A 16,905-nucleotide genomic window follows, 5' to 3' on the forward strand; every position below is an offset into this window, starting at 1 on the left:
TCTTCCCACGACGGAGGGTGATTAGGGCTAGCAGTAAGAGTTTTGTTAGTATAACTTCACTGCTGGTCATGCATTAGTGGATGGCGGCTAAACTAAAGAAATATTCCATGCCTATGGTATGAACATCTATTCAGCATTCACATTGGATAATGCGAACAAACACAGCTCTGTTATACAAGACCCCATATAAATCCTGGGTAAACAAAATCATTAATCATTAATATTCATCCAACTTGCATAAATAACTATTTCCAAAGAAGATAACGATAGGCTAAGGCGCGTCATGCTATCGACGTCGACGCAACCCGAGCGTCTGTTGACCTCCCCATCCAAGTGGATCCCATTTGTCGTAGTGTTGTACAACTTCGTCATCACGGCCTTCATCTTCATCTTCGTCTTGATCCTGGCTCTCTGCCGTTTCATCAACCTCTGCGGATTGCTCAGGAGCAGAAGGTTTGCCGACAACTTGAAACTCGGAATCCCAGTTAATGCTCGTTTCCCCCTTTTGTTGCACGAGGAATTGACCGAGTTTTAGAACGGCATTAAAGGCTTCTTTCCCGGTGGGAACTATGTACTCTGACGGAAGAAGAAAGCCATAACTGCCACGGTCGCGCAGCTTGATTTGATATGCGTATCTGGTTCGGAGTTGATGGTAGAACCAGTCCAGCGCGCTACCGCCTGAGCTACCACCCACGGGGAAGAAGCTCTTGGCAGACTTCTCAACGGGCGTGACAATACCCTCGCATGCGGAGGTGACATCGTAGATTTCATGCGTAGTCAGCCGGATAACCTTGGCCAGGCCTAAACCAAGCTCCTCCAGGCTTTCCAATGTCGGTGGGACTGAAGAGCAGGAGTAAGAGAACGGATAGAGGATCTGTTGCGAGTAAGAATGGAAGTCTAAAAAGCCGACAATCCGCGCATTATTATTCTCAGTCTCATTGAGAGCCCATTGCGCCAACTGTTGCGCCTCAACAGCCTCGAACGGCTCTTCTCCCGCGTAGTTCTCGGAACACGGATTCGATTGTGTCTGATCGCCATCCCACTCAAACGCCCACGACCGATCCAAGTCAATTCCAGGACAGAATCGGAAGCTGGTCGGCTGTCGGTTCTTGCGCCATAGGCGATCGTTATCCCAAGTATAGACATACCCATCCGGATTGATCGTCGGAACCAAGACCCAGTCGTAGTCTTGTAACAGATGTGTAACAGCCTCGGATGTTCCATATTTGGTGATAAGGTTATATGCTATGAAAGTAACTGTAGAAGTGCTTATCCATTCCCGAGCATGATTGCCACCAACGATCAGAATCGTTGGCCGAGGTTCGGTATCCGTGTCGGAGCCAGTGCCCAATCGCAATGCGGGAATCTGGCGACCTTCGTAGGAAACGCCAACGTTGATTAGTCGAACATGCGACGAGAACATAGATGCCATTAACCGCATCCAAGGGAGAATGACGGATAAGGGCTGGTAGTCACGGAAGAAAAGGTCGGGGGCTCCGCGAGCGGACGGATTAGATATAGGACTCTCATCGAGGCCGAGAGGTCGACGAGTTGGGTATGTAGCATAAATCATTTCCGGTAAGTTATCGATGAGGGGGGTGTAGGCAGTCTGGAGGGAGTCTGGAAGTAGGCCCAGCAAGGAAGGGATCTTGGAAAATTAGCAGTCCGTATCGTATACCAAACTACAAGGGAGAATTTGAGTGACGTACAACTTCCTCAGCGAGCCGTATATCGACAAAGTCGGGAGTAGACGCCCAAACATCCAAAAAGAGGATATTCGTTGCTTCTGCCAGTGTCTCTGCCTCTTTGGTATCCTTAACTCGGAAACGAAGAACGACGTCACTGCCATATCGGGCCGAGCCTCGAGGAGGGGCAGAATCGTCGTGGGGTGTAGGACGGGTAGTGTGGGAGTCGGGGATACCCCATATTGATTCAATAATCCAGTCACGAAGGCGATTCCATGGTCGCTGGGGGTCGGAATGGGATGACAATAGAGAAACAGGCTCGATGGGGGGTGGAGGAGTGATGCTGGAGCCCGCGGGAACTGCGGCGGTCGTTGTCGCTAATGCGACCAGCAGAAGTATATGCAAGAGCGTCCGAAGAGAGCGCATTGTATATGGACGACCTCAATGAATCATTGTACCACGGTTTGGAGGTAGTCTGGGAATAGAAAGAGAGACGAGTGATGGAGATCTTCGAGAATTGAACCTGGATGGAAGATGAGAGGCCCGGGAGCATTCTTGGAAGCTGGGATGCATGTGGCAGTGCATATGCCTGAGGCAACAATATTCATCGCACCATGTCTACCGCACCCCGGTTATCATAACTCGACTATTATCAAGCATGCTATATTCCTTTGAGGTTTTAAGAGCCACATATGGAGTACTCTCCAATGGTATCTCGAGCAGCAGCTCCCAGCTGAGCGTTCTACGAAGCAATGATGCTGCACGATGGAGGCACCAAAGATACTGCTCCGTTCCGGATTGGGTTTAGTGGACCAGATCGCTGGTACGATTTCCTCCCCATCCTCGCTCTGCTCCAGTTTCGCGGTCTGGACTCTGATGCTGGACCAGGACGAAAACACGCGAAGCTGTGGGTTAAGCAACTTTTAGAGTCCAGACTTTTCTTTCCCTGGATCTGAACTCTGAAGTCAACGCAATTTTTGCTGTTATTTTCAAAGCGGGCCAAGCTGCCAGCCCTTGCTCTCAGACCATTCCTCCCGCCAGTTAGCAATATACCATCGCTGCCTAAACTATTTGCAGATGCAATCCTATTATTTGCCTTCTATGATTCATGCTCTCGTCTCGTCCCCGGCCTCATGGAGTCGTAAAACCTGCGTAGTCTGTATTTCGCCAGGTTATCAACCTTACGCATTAAAATAGAAGCAGTCCACAGCCGTTCCACCAACCACCAACCACCAACAACACGCAGCTTTTTCATCATCTACGCACTCCGTGCTCCGGACTCCGTAGCCGGACGATCAGGATCCAATGTGGACGGAAAACGAACAATCCAGCTTACGAATTCTCCGTAATTGATAGTTAGGTTTTGGTCGTTGTATGCGAGCTGGAGCCCAGACCACACGTGCCTTGCCCAGACAGTAGACTGCCTTGTTTCACTCGGCCCGCCAATTTCTCGACCATCATCATCCTGCATCGTCATCCCAGCTCCCTCGCTCCTTTCGGAGACCCTTTCTTCTTTCTCTCCCTTTTCTTGTCGGTCGTCTGTTCTGGAATCATCGGTACCCCGCGTATAGAACGCTTTTTGTTGTCCGAGGCCCTCCCGCCCAAGCTTATCTCGACAAAGTACCTTGGTTCATTCACGCCCGTCATCTCCCCTCTCGCTCTGTCTATTGCGCGTCGTCTCAACTCATTCTTCTATCCACGATTTTACGGTCAAGAAATGTGAAAAAGTGTTTAGGTGGTTGCTTTATACCATTGCTTCGGAATCGCTACGTTTATTGTTTTCTTCCTGATCGGCTCTCCCGTACCCCTTCGCCCCCTTTTCGCCCGGTTTCACTCCCGCCTCATCGATCGTCAGCTTGCTCACCCCCCTCCTTGTCGCCTTGACCACTGCCTCCATACCTCCGCTTCGTCCTCTCGCAATGCCAATTGTTCTTCATTAGCCGCGGCTTCCATATCCAAACTGAAACCCGGCGCCTTTCTACGCACACACGCCTCTTCCGACCGCATCGATACAATAAAAGTACGGATGTGATTGAAGGAATTGCTTATGGGTCTTTCAGCCATTCCTCTTTGTAGGATAATATAGGATAAGGCTCGGCTGTCTTGCCATCGCCATGCATTGGAAAGGATTACGACTGGGCGCATTATATGACAGTGAATCGAAACGAAGCTTGACCGAGCCTCAGTTACAGGCCCGCCACAGCGAGCAGCTTACTCGCTCTACGCTCTCAACTACCAACCTTCCATCGAGAGCCTCTGAGTCGTCCCCTCGCTCTGCGACTCCCATAGGCCCAGAAGACGATCGAGGTGAATCAGGAGAGGGCAACAATGGCGCCCCCGGTGCGGGGAATCCGACTTTCAAAAGCAAGAGTCCTAACGCTCTACACTCCAATCGGGATACCTTGAATCGGCGCGGGAATAGGTTTAGTCTCATGAGACTTCGTCATGCTTCTGATCCTCAATTGTCCAAAACATACGCCAAAGGGGAAACCCAGACTCCACCAGTGCCCGAAATACCTCCCCGTAAGTGAAACCCTGCTCGGTTTGTTTTGATGCTCTCCTCAAATTGCTAACGTTGTTGTTTTCGCTTATGTTACAGCTCCTACCATAATTACTACCGCGCCTACAAGTCATGAATTGGACCAACCCGTAAAGCGAAAGGGAAAGTTCACTTTTCTTCCGGACCTTAGAAAATTGTCTATGGACGAACTGCCGGAGCAGCACGCTACCTCGAATGAAAAGGCAAAACAGTCCCAAGATTCGGCTGGATCGCAGAGTGCGGATCCGACGCTGGCAACGCGGAGTAACAGTACCGAAGCGCCGGGGCGCCTCTCAACAACGTCGATTCGGAGTAGTGGTGGACGCGATCGACCGCCCAATTCACATCGCTCTTCAGTAGCGGACGTTCGATACTCCGAATCTTCTCGCTCCGACCAAAGTGCCAGTAATGGTATTTCTCGAACGAACTCCCCTATCACAGGCACAACTTCTAGCCATAAGCGATTTCGCATGCCCCGCTTGAAAAGAAACCGTGTTCAATTCCCGCTACCGCCAAAACCCACTGAATCGCAGTCGGGTGACACACATGCACCGGGCTTAACCCAGTTTCGATCCGTTCCTGATGGGCCAACTCCGGGCTTCGACGCCCCAGATGGACAAGATCACATTTCCCCACTGCCGTCTCCCTCACGGTCATCTGCAGGTCTATCAAACCCGCGTCCGACTATATCTCGAAAGGATTCATCCAACTCGGGCCACTCGGCCCATTCTACACCATCGGTCCGTGGTCCGTTCAAAAGCAGAACCAGGTCCTCGACATTGGATTCGGTCACCAACATGCGCGATGCCGACCAACAACCGTCCCCAAACCAACCGTCATCTGGAAGGACCTCATTTTCGACCACCGGCCGCAAGAGTTTTGGTGACATTTTCGGTATTTCGCAACGGTTGAGGCAAAATTCGGAGCCTGGATATATTCGAAACAACGGGTCACCTAGTGGCACGAAAGGCGCGTCAACACCACTTGCGAAAGTTCAGTCTTATCCAAAGAGAGAAGAAGGTGACACTCCCGCAACATACCTCACACGCCTCGAGGAAAACATTTCAAAGAGTGTAATTGCGGGAATCCTTTCCCAATCTGGGGAGGAGTTTTATAAAACGGCCCTGCGAAAGTGCATGCGAGGGTTTGCTTTCTTTGGTGATCCCATCGATATGGCGATTAGAAAACTTCTAATGGAAGTGGAGCTACCGAAGGAGACGCAGCAGATCGATCGTTTCCTCCAGAGCTTCGCAGACCGGTATCATGAATGTAACCCGGGAATCTTCGCGTCTACAGGTACGCCGCCTTGCACCCTTTTATCGGTAGTTACATATTGACTTACATTAACTCGCTGTACAGATCAAGCATACTTCATTGCTTTCTCCATTCTCATCCTACACACAGATGTGTTTAATAAAAACAACAAACGCAAGATGCAGAAGGGAGATTATGTCAAGAATACACGCGGCGAAGGTGTAGCGGAGGATGTTCTGGAATGCTTTTACGAGAACATCTCTTATACGCCTTTCATTCGCATCGAGGATTCCAACCACAGTACCCGTCACCTAGCAAAGCCCAAAAAGGCCTTGTTTCGGGTTCCAAGCGCCGACAATCTGTCCCGCGTGGCCAGAGAACCTGTTGACCCCTACGCGCTAATCATGGATGGGAAACTTGACACTCTGCGACCAAGTCTCAGGGATGTCATGAACCTAGAAGACCCATACCACTGCAACCCAACAACAGGCCCACCAGATATGGACACTTTGCACCGGGCTTTTTCCCAGTCATCTATTCTGCAGATTGTCTCCGCACGATCGCGACCGGATGCTTTCATGCCAGCTAGTATGGAAAACCCTGCCGATTCCAACCCCGGACTGGTCGATATCAAGGTGGCCAAGGTCGGATTGCTCTGGCGCAAAGACCCGAAAAAGAAACGGGCACGGTCTCCGTGGCAGGAATGGGGTGCCTTACTGACCTTGTCCCACTTGTATTTCTTTAAGGACGTGAATTGGGTAAAGTCCTTAATGGCCCAGTGTGATACTCATCGGAGAGAAGGACGTCGTCGAGGCGTGGTGTTTAGACCTCCGCTGACCGATTTCAACCCCGTTGGGATGATGTCTACGGACAATGCGGTGGCTCTTCTCGACACCAGCTATAAGAAACATAAGCACGCTTTTGTATTTGTGCGCCGGAACTCCCTTGAGGAAGTCTTTTTGGCTAACAATGAGGCGGACATGAATGACTGGCTGGCAAAACTGAACTATGCAGCAGCGTTCCGAACGACGGGGGTTGGGGCTAAAAGCATGGCCGTCACGAAATATGATGCCCAACGGAATCGGATGAGTCGTCGGCCCTCCTTCAAGTCTGATATATCACGGATGTCCATGGATAAAGATCCAGCCTGTGAAAGCACCGAGAGCGATGAGTTGATGATGGCTCGCAACCAATTGATTCAACAGAAAATCAGGGAGGCTAATGAATCGCTATTCATCACCCAGAAGCAGCTAGACGAAATTCTGAGGAACGCTAGGCATCTACAAGTGCTGACTCCTGTCCACTCGCGAGCAAGAGAAAATTTGATTATGGCAGCCGGCCGTATGGCAGCGAAGCTCAAGTGGGTGAGGCAGGATATCTGGCGTACCAAAAGCCACCGAGAGGTGCTGGTTCGCGATTTGGGAATAGAGGAAGAACAATCGCAAACATTGCCCGAATCGCATGGTCTCCGTTTGCAAATACCAAAATCTAACTCCTCTCTGTCTGAATCGGCTGCGGGAGACCTCAACGGAGACAAGCAGATGTCGCCAATGACTGCCAAGTCCCCCAGCATACCCCCCGAGAAACCACCATCCGTCAACCAAATATCATCTCCGGCGCCTAGCCTGGGTGGCGTACGCCGGCCTAGCCTTGCTACTTCCGTGACTTCACCTGACCTCTTACGTGCGGGCAGAGCACCGTCAATTGATAACGTTCAAGAGCGAACAAAATCAGCTTCTCCCCATCCAGCAAGCTTGGAGCGTGACCCTTCGGTGCTCAGCTCTGGCAGCAAAGTGGATGCAGCGAGTCTCGCTTCTAAAACCTCCAAATTGACACTTCCCGGAAGCTTAGATGACGGCGAGGAACGTCTTCTTCGGGAGGCCGGATTGTTGGATGTGAATAGCTCACCCTCCCGCAAAGGATCCGTTGCGGTGGAGAGTGTGGATTCCGAATTAAAGAAGGATGAGGCATATGATGGACCCCAGGGTGATCGTATGAGTCGAGTTCGTCACAGCTTCCACCGCACATTACGCGATTCATCCAGCGGCCATCATGGGAATTACCCCCGAAGTAAAAAACGAGACTCCACACAAAGTGCTGCAGCGGAAGACGGCCAGAGCACAGGCGAAGGGGGCGGCGGTCTGTCGCGTAAAGGGGGCAGCTTCACTGTGCATGGGAAAAAGGCTTCGATTGTAACGTTTGGGTCCGACTGGCAGAACATGCCGCCAGAAGAGCGCCTCAAACTTCGAAAGCCTACTCCGTTGGAAGAACCCCGAGCGTCCGACACTGATCTAGTCAGTGGTGGCGAATCTGTCCGTTCTGGTATGAGAGCGTCAATGGACCTTCCAGTTCCACCAAGGCTATCCGAGGAGAAGGTCGATGATAAACTAGACATGCGCTCGGTACGTTCTGAGAGTGCTATGTCCACAATATCCCAAGAGCTCATTTCACCATCAACGGTCATCCATGAGGGTCAGACCCCAGTATCGAAGGACGCCGTCGATGAACACCGGACGCCAACATTGCCGCAGCCCCTACACGCATGAATCTTTTCTTTTTTAGTCGACCATGGTCCATGAATTCTTGTTCTCGTGACGGCGTTTATACCCTTTCGTTTACTTTCTTTTCTTTGGTTACTTGTCAGCGCTTTCTATCATTTTGCATTTGCCTTTTTCACAGAAGCCGACTCGGTAGACTGAAGTTCCACTGTTGTCTAACATTTCTTTCTCTTCCTTCTTCTCTTTCCGTTTACTGTTTTGTTGGTACTTGCATGGTCGAGTGGGTGGGATCATCATTCTTTTTGGGTCGGTATACTATTACAATGGGCTTGTTGGTGGCACTGGCATGGATGATTGGCATATATGGAAAATACATCATATAGTATGGGCAATTCAAAAGTCAGAGTTTAACATACTATGGTTATTTATTCAATCCTTCCGTGCTTTTTACATTAGTGTGTCTTGTTTGATCGGTTCTCCCGAGTCCTCACTATCTTCACCCCGTTTCGTTCACCACGGTGATCTGGTGGTCATGGGTCTTAGTCGTCGCCGAGAACACAGCTTCACAGTACGACTCTCATCCCTCCTTTGCTTTCCAGTTTCCCCCTCCCCCGAGAAAAAAGTCTTTATCTCTTCTCTTTTTCTTTCTCCTCTTGCCTCTGCCTCTCTACCCATAACACACCCACTCCAGCCCCATTCTCACCATCCCCCTCTCTGAACCACAACAACGACCTCCAATAGCCCACGAGGCCTCCATCAAAATGGAGAACAACATACCAAGCCACCTCTCAAACCCTCCACTCCCCTCCACGTCCTCTATCTCTTTACCCTCACCTAGCATCTCACCTGCACCCGTCGGTGTCAATCCGCTCCTCCAAACCTCGCTCCCCATGCACCTCATCGAAACCCTCACTAATGCACTTATGGCACTATCTGGCATCAGTGCAGAGACCTGGACGGCCTCGGTGTCTTCTATTGTGTCGCGTCTCAACGAGAACGGGCATGTGAGAGAGTGGGTTGAGCTTCTCCTCTTGGTTCTCATGAATGAGCTGTTAGGTTTTCTCGGGTCACGTGAGTTGCTTTCACATTATTGCACTGCTCTTTTACATTGTCTTTAAAGGAAAACAAAACGAGGTAGAATGTTTTTGTGTTCATTTATGAGAGGTTATGTTTTTCTTTTACAGAATTGGCAGCTGACTACATCTTCCCTTTACTGTAGGCACCAGAAGGGCCCGAACAACCGTCCAGACTGAAGCCAAGACTGAGGCTGAACTCGACTCTATGTCGGAAGCCTCAGAAGAGGCATCAGAGGACGAGCCTGTTTCCGACAAGAAACAGGAAACTGAACCAAAACCTGCTGAATCGAAGCATGTTCTTGAACCGATCCCGGTGTCGGAATGGAAGCTTGAGCAAACGGCTGAGTCTGAGCAGGAGTCGGAGTCGAATGAATACTCTATTCCTGACCAAACATCTATGTCCGAACACGAGACCGTCGGTGATCAAGGGCCTGAACATGGGCTGCAACCTATGCCTGATTCAGAACTTGGGGCCTATGAGAAATCTGATCCTGAGCAGAGCATTGTGTCTGATGCTGAACCTGTGACTGTAACCAGATATGAGCCTGATCTCGAGAGCGACGACAACACCAGCGGCGAAAGCCAGAAAGAAGCTTCAGCCAAACACACTCCAACCGGATGTCAGCACCAGCAGGAAGAACCAACTGTTCGACAGACCTGCGACTCAGACGCAAATAATGCTGGCGCAATAAGTCTTCGCCCCCCAGATTTCGTTTCTCACTACCTGCCTCCGCCTCCGTCCCCAAGTATGCCGCCGCTTGTACCTTTAGATGAACTACCCCCCGAGCTCCTCCGATTGCCTCTAATGAACGAACACAATCTCGCGACTGGTCAAAGCGGCCGCAGTCTTAATCTTCAAATCGACGACCTCTCAAAGCTCACGCCCAACGCCANATACGATGTCAGGGAGCCTATCACGAATGCGTACGAGGTACGCTTCATTAACGAGCGTGTTGGATGGGGTCTATTTGCTACACAGGATATTCCAGCTGGGTCTGTCGTCCTCGCGGATAAGCTCATATCTGTGTGGTCGCGCGAGCAAAAGGCCTGCAAAACTCCCCATGACACTCACGCAATGCTTGAACGCAAGTCGAAGGCGATGGGCGCGGACTGGTACAGAACATTCCTCCTGATGGCAAGGTCAAGAATGACCGGCAAGAAAAGGCCGTCAGTCCGTGAGCGGAGGCTTGGTGTGCTGACAGCTAATTGGGAACACTACCATTTGCCTATATCCTGGGAAGGGAAAGTTGGCGGTATTGTGGGTCTGAGCCTGGCCTGGGCGAACCATGCCTGCATTCCAAATTGCACTTTATCGCTTTCTACTGAGTATGGTACGGATAAGAAGGGGCAGGTGCGATGGGATAAGAAGCCAAAACTCGGAAGGGCAATTATTCGCGCTTGTTCAGGCATCCGAGCTGGCGAGGAGATTACTATCCCGTACATGCAGACCGGAGGAACAGCAAAGATGAGAAAGAAGAACACGATGCAGCGATACGGCTTTTGGTGTCACTGTCGCTCCTGCAAGATACCGGATTGTGATGCTGACAAAATACTATCCAAATACCATCGTCTCGTAAATGGGATTTACAACCCGGGCAACATAGCCGACAACCCGGCGGTTACGTTCCAAGCTGCAGCCGCACTGACCGGTCAGGTTCAATATGTGAGGACGAATGATCCCCGGATCGTCAATCTCTGGGTCAACTGTGCTCTTATCGCGGGTCATCATTCTGACTTAGCAAGAGCGCACTGTTTCCTCAAGCAGGCAAGAGAGCTAGCTCTAATTTCAGAAGGACCGGGGAGCAGATTGCAACGTCGGATTTCAAAATGGCAAGAGTGCATGACAATGATGCCAGGATTTGGAACCACTAACAGGGGTCTCAGTACACCTATGGAGGCAGGTCCAATTTTGAAAGGAGACGATGAGTACGACAGGAGACTCTTGTTCATGCTGGACGCAGAGCCGAATAGATACTTGCGGGTGTCTCGTTATCGTCTACGCCCTGGAGCTAATGGGACTGAACAACAATGGGAGATCATCGACGGTCCGGATCCCGCTCCGCCGAAACTCAACATCAACGCCATATCACCTTCAGCTATGTGCCGCAACCTGGGCTGTTATCGGGCTGCCATGGGGATGAAGCAGATGGAGAGGAAGCGTCGGGAGGATCGTGAGAACCGCAGACATCGCAAACGAAAAGCGGGCTCTAGCTGTATCGATCCTGAGAAAGATTTTGTGGAGGTTCTCTTCGAGTTGTTTTACGAAGAGTTCTCTCCCCAAATGAAATCGAGGAAAAGATTTCGCCGAAACAAGCCCAATACCTACGAGATGGTGTCCGAAATAATGGATGGTCTCCACAAAAATTTTGGAATAGGGTGCAAGGGAGCAAACTGCACGTATTGTCAGAATGGTGAGGTTTTACCTGGCCCATGCGAATGCGACGACAAACATGCGGAACAGAACCAGGAAGTCCAGGTGCAGGACAACCCCGAGATGGTAGAGGGAAAGAAGAAGAAGGGAAAGAAGAAGGGGAAACAGAAGGCCGTCGCAACCCCCGTAGTACAGGACGTTGGGGCTGAGAGGAAGGTGAACGTGGTGGAGGGCGTTGGTTGCTCCCATGCAGAAGTTGCTGTTAAGTCTTTTTCTTCTTGAGTTGTGCTGGACGTTTATCTCCGTTTTCTGGCATTTTGCCTATTCACCCTAGATGTTAGAGTGCGAATCTTGATCTTCTCGATCTCGTTATCTTGTTGTTCTTTCTTGCCATACTGTTTCTTGTTTCCACGACGTTTCTTTCGATTTTCTGGCATTTTGCCTATTTCCCTGGATGTTGTAGTCTGAATCTTATCTTCTCGATCTCGTGGTTATCTCGTTTGTTCTTTCTTGCCGTACTGCTTTTTGTTTCCTGAAAACCCGTCTAACAAAGTCGCTAGTAAAGAATGAAATGTGGTTGAGCTAGCGCAAACCTATGCAGAAAATCTGTAGACACGGTCATCTGCTTTGAAATCTGGGGCGAATGACTGGCTGATCAATGGAGCTTGATACGAGTCAGAGCGCGAGAGGATGAGACTGGACTCCTCCGTCGCTTTTCTCTCCAGGCGGACAGCGCTGCATTCACGTTTGGAGAATGGTCTGGAATATTCAATACACAATAACCAACAAAATTGTCGATGAAAGTGGTGCGGAAAGAGAACGGAGTCGAGCCACAAAGGGAGAGAGCAAAGGCAGGAGGACGGACCGCGAAGATCTCCATCATTGTTCCCCAGGGTCCTCACTCCTCACTCACCCTCCCTCTCTCCCACTCTCCCTCTCCCACGCTGCTTGTCTTATAATCCCACGTTGCCCCTGATGTCAGTCAGGCATCTCCGGAGACTCAGCTGCTGAGTCGACCTCAGTGTGTCGCTATATTCTCCTCCGTACTCGAGATAGTTACCCCGATACGCGATTATCTAATATCGCCGTCATATCTCTGGGTTGCCTCATTCTACAACTTCGCTTCCCAAACTCCGACCACTCTCATGGCTGCCTCTAACGACCTTCGGGGATGGGTGATGAGCGCCGTCTCTGGCTTCGGTGAGTGTCTGCGGCTGATATGTCTGTTTCCAGGCTAACTATCCAGCCTGCATCCTGGGGTCCTCTGTCATTTGCATCGACATCCTCCTCCGCCGCTTTTGGCCTCGAAGTCACTTCCAGATCGTCAACAATAATGCCTTCCTGTCCGCATCACTCTCCCTCAGCGCAGGTGTTATCGTGAGTTAACTTTGGCTACTCGGCCAAGTTTGTGGCCCCTGCTGACGTTGACTTTCCAGCTTTTCACCTCGCTATATAGCATGCTCCCCACATCCCACGAATACCTAATGAAAGCTGGCTGGTCGCCCTCTCGCTCTGCATACGCACTCATTGGTCTCTTTATCGCTGGAGTGGTCGGTATTCGCTCTCTTTCGACCTTGTTACATAAGTTTCTTCCATCTCATGTGGTCGACTGTGCCCATACTCATGAGCCTGCACCCCACCGCGGCTCCGACCTCGAACAAGGCAAGCCCAAGCACAACTCTACAATCTCTCGAAAACAGCACCCGATGTCTGAGAGAACTCCTCTATTAACTAGATCGCCCAAGTCTACGCCAGCTGGGGCTGGTCTTCCCATGGCAGAACGACAGTGCGACGGAGCTGCCCGCTCGGGGCCGGAACCCTGGCGGGTCCGCCTCGGGCGGCGCTTGAATGGTTTCATTGGGGGCGCGAAGGCTCATTGTGATGAGAATGGCCCATGCTATGGGTTCTCGCAAGCTTGCGGCGACGAGTGCTCAAAGACACTTATCCGCCCTGCAATTACCGCAGACGATGCCTCTGATACAGACATCCCACCACCTGAGCATTCACCTAATAATTCCAGTTGCTCCTCCCATATGGATATGGTGGACGATGGACCATCTTCGCCAACCAGTGAACACGATGAACAGCCTAAGCAGTCGGTTTCTGGACCCCAACATCACCATCACGTACCCCAGAATGCTTTTCTTTCTATTGGCTTACAAACGTCTGTAGCCATAGCGCTGCACAAACTACCTGAGGGCTTCATCACATATGCCACTAACCACGCGAGTCCAACTCTCGGGATGACGGTTTTCCTAGCCCTCTTTATCCATAACATCAGTGAAGGTTTCGCCATGGCACTACCCCTCTATTTAGCCATCCACTCTCGCGGCTGGGCGATGTTCTGGTCCAGCCTTCTAGGCGGTATTAGCCAGCCCGCTGGTGCAGGACTGGCGGCACTTTGGATTTGGGGTGCGCGGAAGGCTGGTANTGGGGCCGGCGATGGCCAAAACGAGACTTCTTGGGCTGTCTATGGTTGCATGTTTGCCGTTACAGCGGGGGTTATGGTCTCTGTCGGCTTGCAGCTGTTCACTGAAGGCTTAGTCTTGACGCATCAGCGGAACATGGCGATTGGTTTTGCTATTGGAGGCATGGGTCTGATGGGCTTGAGTTTTGCATTGACGGCGTGATTTATATACACAGCGTTTGGGTTTGCTTGGTTTTCTCGGCTTCATTGGGTATTTTAAGAGCTCGCTTAGTGCATCTTGCTCTGGAGTTATATTCCCGGCACTTGACTTGTGCTACGAGTAACGATAGTATTATAATCACGACTAGAAAGCAGCCAGACAACCTATTAAAAGTACGATATTCTTACTGCATTAGACTTTTTCGGGATTTCTGATAACCCAATTACCATCCATGTTATGTCACCATTTTGCAAAATTGTTTATGTGCAAAGTAACCGCCAACGCCTTAAATGCACCATATATAAGCCGTTTATCCCAATAGAATACATCGCGTAGTATCTACGACCCTTTCGAGGCTGCTTCTCGCTCCTTCTTACGCGCCAGATAACGTTCACGGGCACTGGATACATCCGTGGCCGATTTCTGGCTGCGACTGCGTTCTGCAATTTCCTTTTGTTGCGCAGCTTCGGCCTCCTGGCGTTGTCGCTCTTGTTCCTCCAGTTGCTGCGCGATCATCTCGGTCTGGCGAGCGCGCTGTCCACCACGTCCTCCAGTCTGTCGAGAATCAAACCGAGATTTGGCGCCAGCGCCAGTACCTGGTGCCGTTCGTGACGGGGCAGGAGCAGCGGTCTTGGGTTTAGGTGCAACATTCAGACCCGCCGAAAGCAGTTGTCTCTTATCGACAATCTGTCCGTCATCGTTGACAGCGATGTGGGCGCCCTTGGCATTCAACTCCGCCGCCTTCTGTGCCTCCGTCTTCTCCTCCTCTGTTGTATCCGTCGGCACTTCGCCACCAGTCTCCTGTATCTTCTTCGCCGCTTCATCGGCTGCCTTCATGACAGCATCATGCTGCTCCTCTCCCCGTGCCAATAAGTCCCGGTAAAAACCAACCATCCCTGAGCCACCATTCTTTTTCTTCCTCTCTTCCTCTTCCTGCTCCCTCGCCTTCTCCTCCTCCTCTACCCGCCGCAGTTCCTCCTGCTGCGCCTTATACGCACTCGTCACGAACTTCTCCTTATCATCAAATTCGTCGCCCTCGGCTTCCCTCTCCTTCGCTAACATCCTATCTCGCGCACGTAGCTGATCCCGCTTCCGAATTTCCGCACTCCGTAGCAGGGATGTCATGTACTTCGGTACACCCTCCCCTCCATCAGCATTGTCCTTATTCTTCTTTTCTGGCTTCGCATGCAGACTCTCATACACAGCATCATAAGAGTAAATCGAGGGATCAAGATCCTGTGCCTCCGAAACATGCTTCTTACTACTGTGTAGAGCAGAGAGGTTCGTGTATTCTCGATTCGCGGGTGCGTTCAATCCGTACTTTTTCCCCTTGTTCTCATCCTTATTGTCCCCATTATCGCCGCCATTCTCACCCTCCTCATCATCATCAGCAAATATCGATGTCTTGCTCAACGGCTTGATCTTCGGTTTCGCGCCCTGTCCCAGCGGAACGATTTTACGCTTCGGTGGCCGTCCATCGGAATCATCGTCAAGTGAAGGCTTTTTCTTCGTAGACTTCTCGGCAGCCGGCTCTTCGCCCAGGCCGCCTATCGTAGTAATCTCCGTCTCATTCGTAGCGCGCGACTCGTCCTCCGAGTCCGAATCGAAAACGGCCTTTTTGCGCTTTTGGTTCGCGCCTCCGAGCGGGTTCTTCTTTGCAAGGCTCAGACCTGAGAGCGGTGGCGGCATCCTTCTTGTATGCTCGAGTTTCTGTTCAGAGTTCACAGTCCCAATCCAGCAACTGTAGGAGGGGGATCAATAATCGAACAACGTCAGTTCGAGGCCAGCGCAGCACGTGATCAAATTTCTTTATCATATCGCCACGTGATCTGATTCCTCCTATCTCCGCCACGATCTCCGTTCCGTAGTGTAAATAGACAACCTTGCTGGTTCCGCTCCACAGCTTGTCAGCACCATCTAACTTACTACGTATCCCCAATTGCGCAACGCGGACCCAAAAGGAAGGCGCACAAATATGTCCTACTACTTCACAATTCTCTCGCCGACAGATGTCCCGCTATTCAACATTGCCTTCGGCACCTCGAAATCCGGCGGCGATGGCATCGCCCGCTTTCGCTTCCCTGAGGCCGCACAGAATACATACATGACGCAGTTCATTATCCATTCGAGTTTGGATATGCTGGAGGAGGCGCAGTGGATGGGTGGAAATATGTATGTTCTTTTGCTGTTATGTTATACGTGTTTTTATTTGTTTCCTTGCTTCGTGAACAGCATTGCATTTGATTTAGTGGACATTGGAATTGCGGGGCGAGTTCAAGCGCGGAGCTAATGTTAAATAAAACAGGTACCTAAAACACATCGACACATACCCGCCAGCATCTGCGTATATCTCCGCATTCTTAACCCCCTCGGGCACGCGCTTTCTTCTCCTGCATCAACCTCCACAGCCCAATATCCCCGCTTCATCTGCATCCGGCGGCACGGGGGGCTCAATGAGTATGAGCACATCGTCAGGGATAGGCGGGTCTGGACTCTTTGGGGGCTCGGGGATGGGCTCGTCGAGCCGCACGTCGAGTAGTTCTATAGCTGCCAATCCGACGGCGCCGCAGACCGAAGAGGCCGTCAGGCAGTTTATGACGGAGGTGTATGAGAATTATGTTAAAACGGTGATGAGCCCGTTCTATAAGAGGGGAATGGAGATACGGAGTCCCGTTTTTAGGAGTAAGGTTTCTACTGCCGGGAGGAAGTGGTTATAGATTCTCATTTGTGCATCTTCTTTTCTCTTCTCGTCTCTTCTCCTTTCCGGTTTCAGGGCCTTTCTTGCGGTGTTGCTTGTGGTTTGTGGTTTGTAAGAGTTGGTTATTGTGGTCTGTGTTTAAGTTGGCGAGGGCGTT

At 51.0% G+C, this 16,905-nt stretch overlaps 6 protein-coding genes across 6 annotated transcripts; 4 read left to right on the plus strand and 2 right to left on the minus strand.

Moving 5' to 3' along the window:
- Positions 1 to 286: 286 nt before the first annotated feature.
- On the minus strand, positions 287 to 2,111 carry ASPSYDRAFT_89537 (M14 family metallopeptidase; the record flags this gene model as incomplete). The annotated part of the gene is made up of 2 exons (XM_040852180.1): positions 287 to 1,648; positions 1,710 to 2,111. The coding sequence occupies 2 exons, from the start codon at positions 2,109 to 2,111 to the stop codon at positions 287 to 289; spliced, it is 1,764 nt and encodes a 587-aa protein (XP_040702614.1).
- A 1,688-nt stretch (positions 2,112 to 3,799) lies between these two features.
- Positions 3,800 to 8,024, plus strand: ASPSYDRAFT_89538 (Arf family guanine nucleotide exchange factor SYT1; the record flags this gene model as incomplete). The annotated part of the gene is made up of 3 exons (XM_040852181.1): positions 3,800 to 4,208; positions 4,285 to 5,520; positions 5,584 to 8,024. 3 exons carry the CDS (start codon positions 3,800 to 3,802, stop codon positions 8,022 to 8,024), a joined length of 4,086 nt encoding a protein of 1,361 aa, XP_040702615.1.
- A 713-nt stretch (positions 8,025 to 8,737) lies between these two features.
- On the plus strand, positions 8,738 to 11,705 carry ASPSYDRAFT_31447 (SET domain-containing protein; the record flags this gene model as incomplete). Its single annotated transcript, XM_040844872.1, has 2 exons — positions 8,738 to 9,047; positions 9,196 to 11,705. The coding sequence occupies 2 exons, from the start codon at positions 8,738 to 8,740 to the stop codon at positions 11,703 to 11,705; spliced, it is 2,820 nt and encodes a 939-aa protein (XP_040702616.1).
- Positions 11,706 to 12,568: 863 nt separating this feature from the next.
- On the plus strand, positions 12,569 to 14,053 carry ASPSYDRAFT_31448 (Zn(2+) transporter ZRT3; the record flags this gene model as incomplete). Its single annotated transcript, XM_040844873.1, has 3 exons — positions 12,569 to 12,623; positions 12,670 to 12,800; positions 12,860 to 14,053. The coding sequence occupies 3 exons, from the start codon at positions 12,569 to 12,571 to the stop codon at positions 14,051 to 14,053; spliced, it is 1,380 nt and encodes a 459-aa protein (XP_040702617.1).
- A 336-nt stretch (positions 14,054 to 14,389) lies between these two features.
- On the minus strand, positions 14,390 to 15,967 carry ASPSYDRAFT_58030 (splicing regulator NSRP1-like domain-containing protein; the record flags this gene model as incomplete). Its single annotated transcript, XM_040849465.1, has 2 exons — positions 14,390 to 15,720; positions 15,952 to 15,967. 2 exons carry the CDS (start codon positions 15,965 to 15,967, stop codon positions 14,390 to 14,392), a joined length of 1,347 nt encoding a protein of 448 aa, XP_040702618.1.
- Positions 15,968 to 16,025: 58 nt separating this feature from the next.
- On the plus strand, positions 16,026 to 16,767 carry ASPSYDRAFT_89542 (TRAPP subunit TRS20; the record flags this gene model as incomplete). The annotated part of the gene is made up of 2 exons (XM_040852182.1): positions 16,026 to 16,222; positions 16,356 to 16,767. 2 exons carry the CDS (start codon positions 16,026 to 16,028, stop codon positions 16,765 to 16,767), a joined length of 609 nt encoding a protein of 202 aa, XP_040702619.1.
- Between the last annotated feature and the right edge of the window lie 138 nt (positions 16,768 to 16,905).

The sequence above is a fragment of the Aspergillus sydowii genome (genome assembly GCF_001890705.1).
Source record: "Aspergillus sydowii CBS 593.65 unplaced genomic scaffold ASPSYscaffold_5, whole genome shotgun sequence".
In the NCBI taxonomy this organism is placed as follows: Eukaryota; Fungi; Ascomycota; class Eurotiomycetes; order Eurotiales; family Aspergillaceae; genus Aspergillus; species Aspergillus sydowii.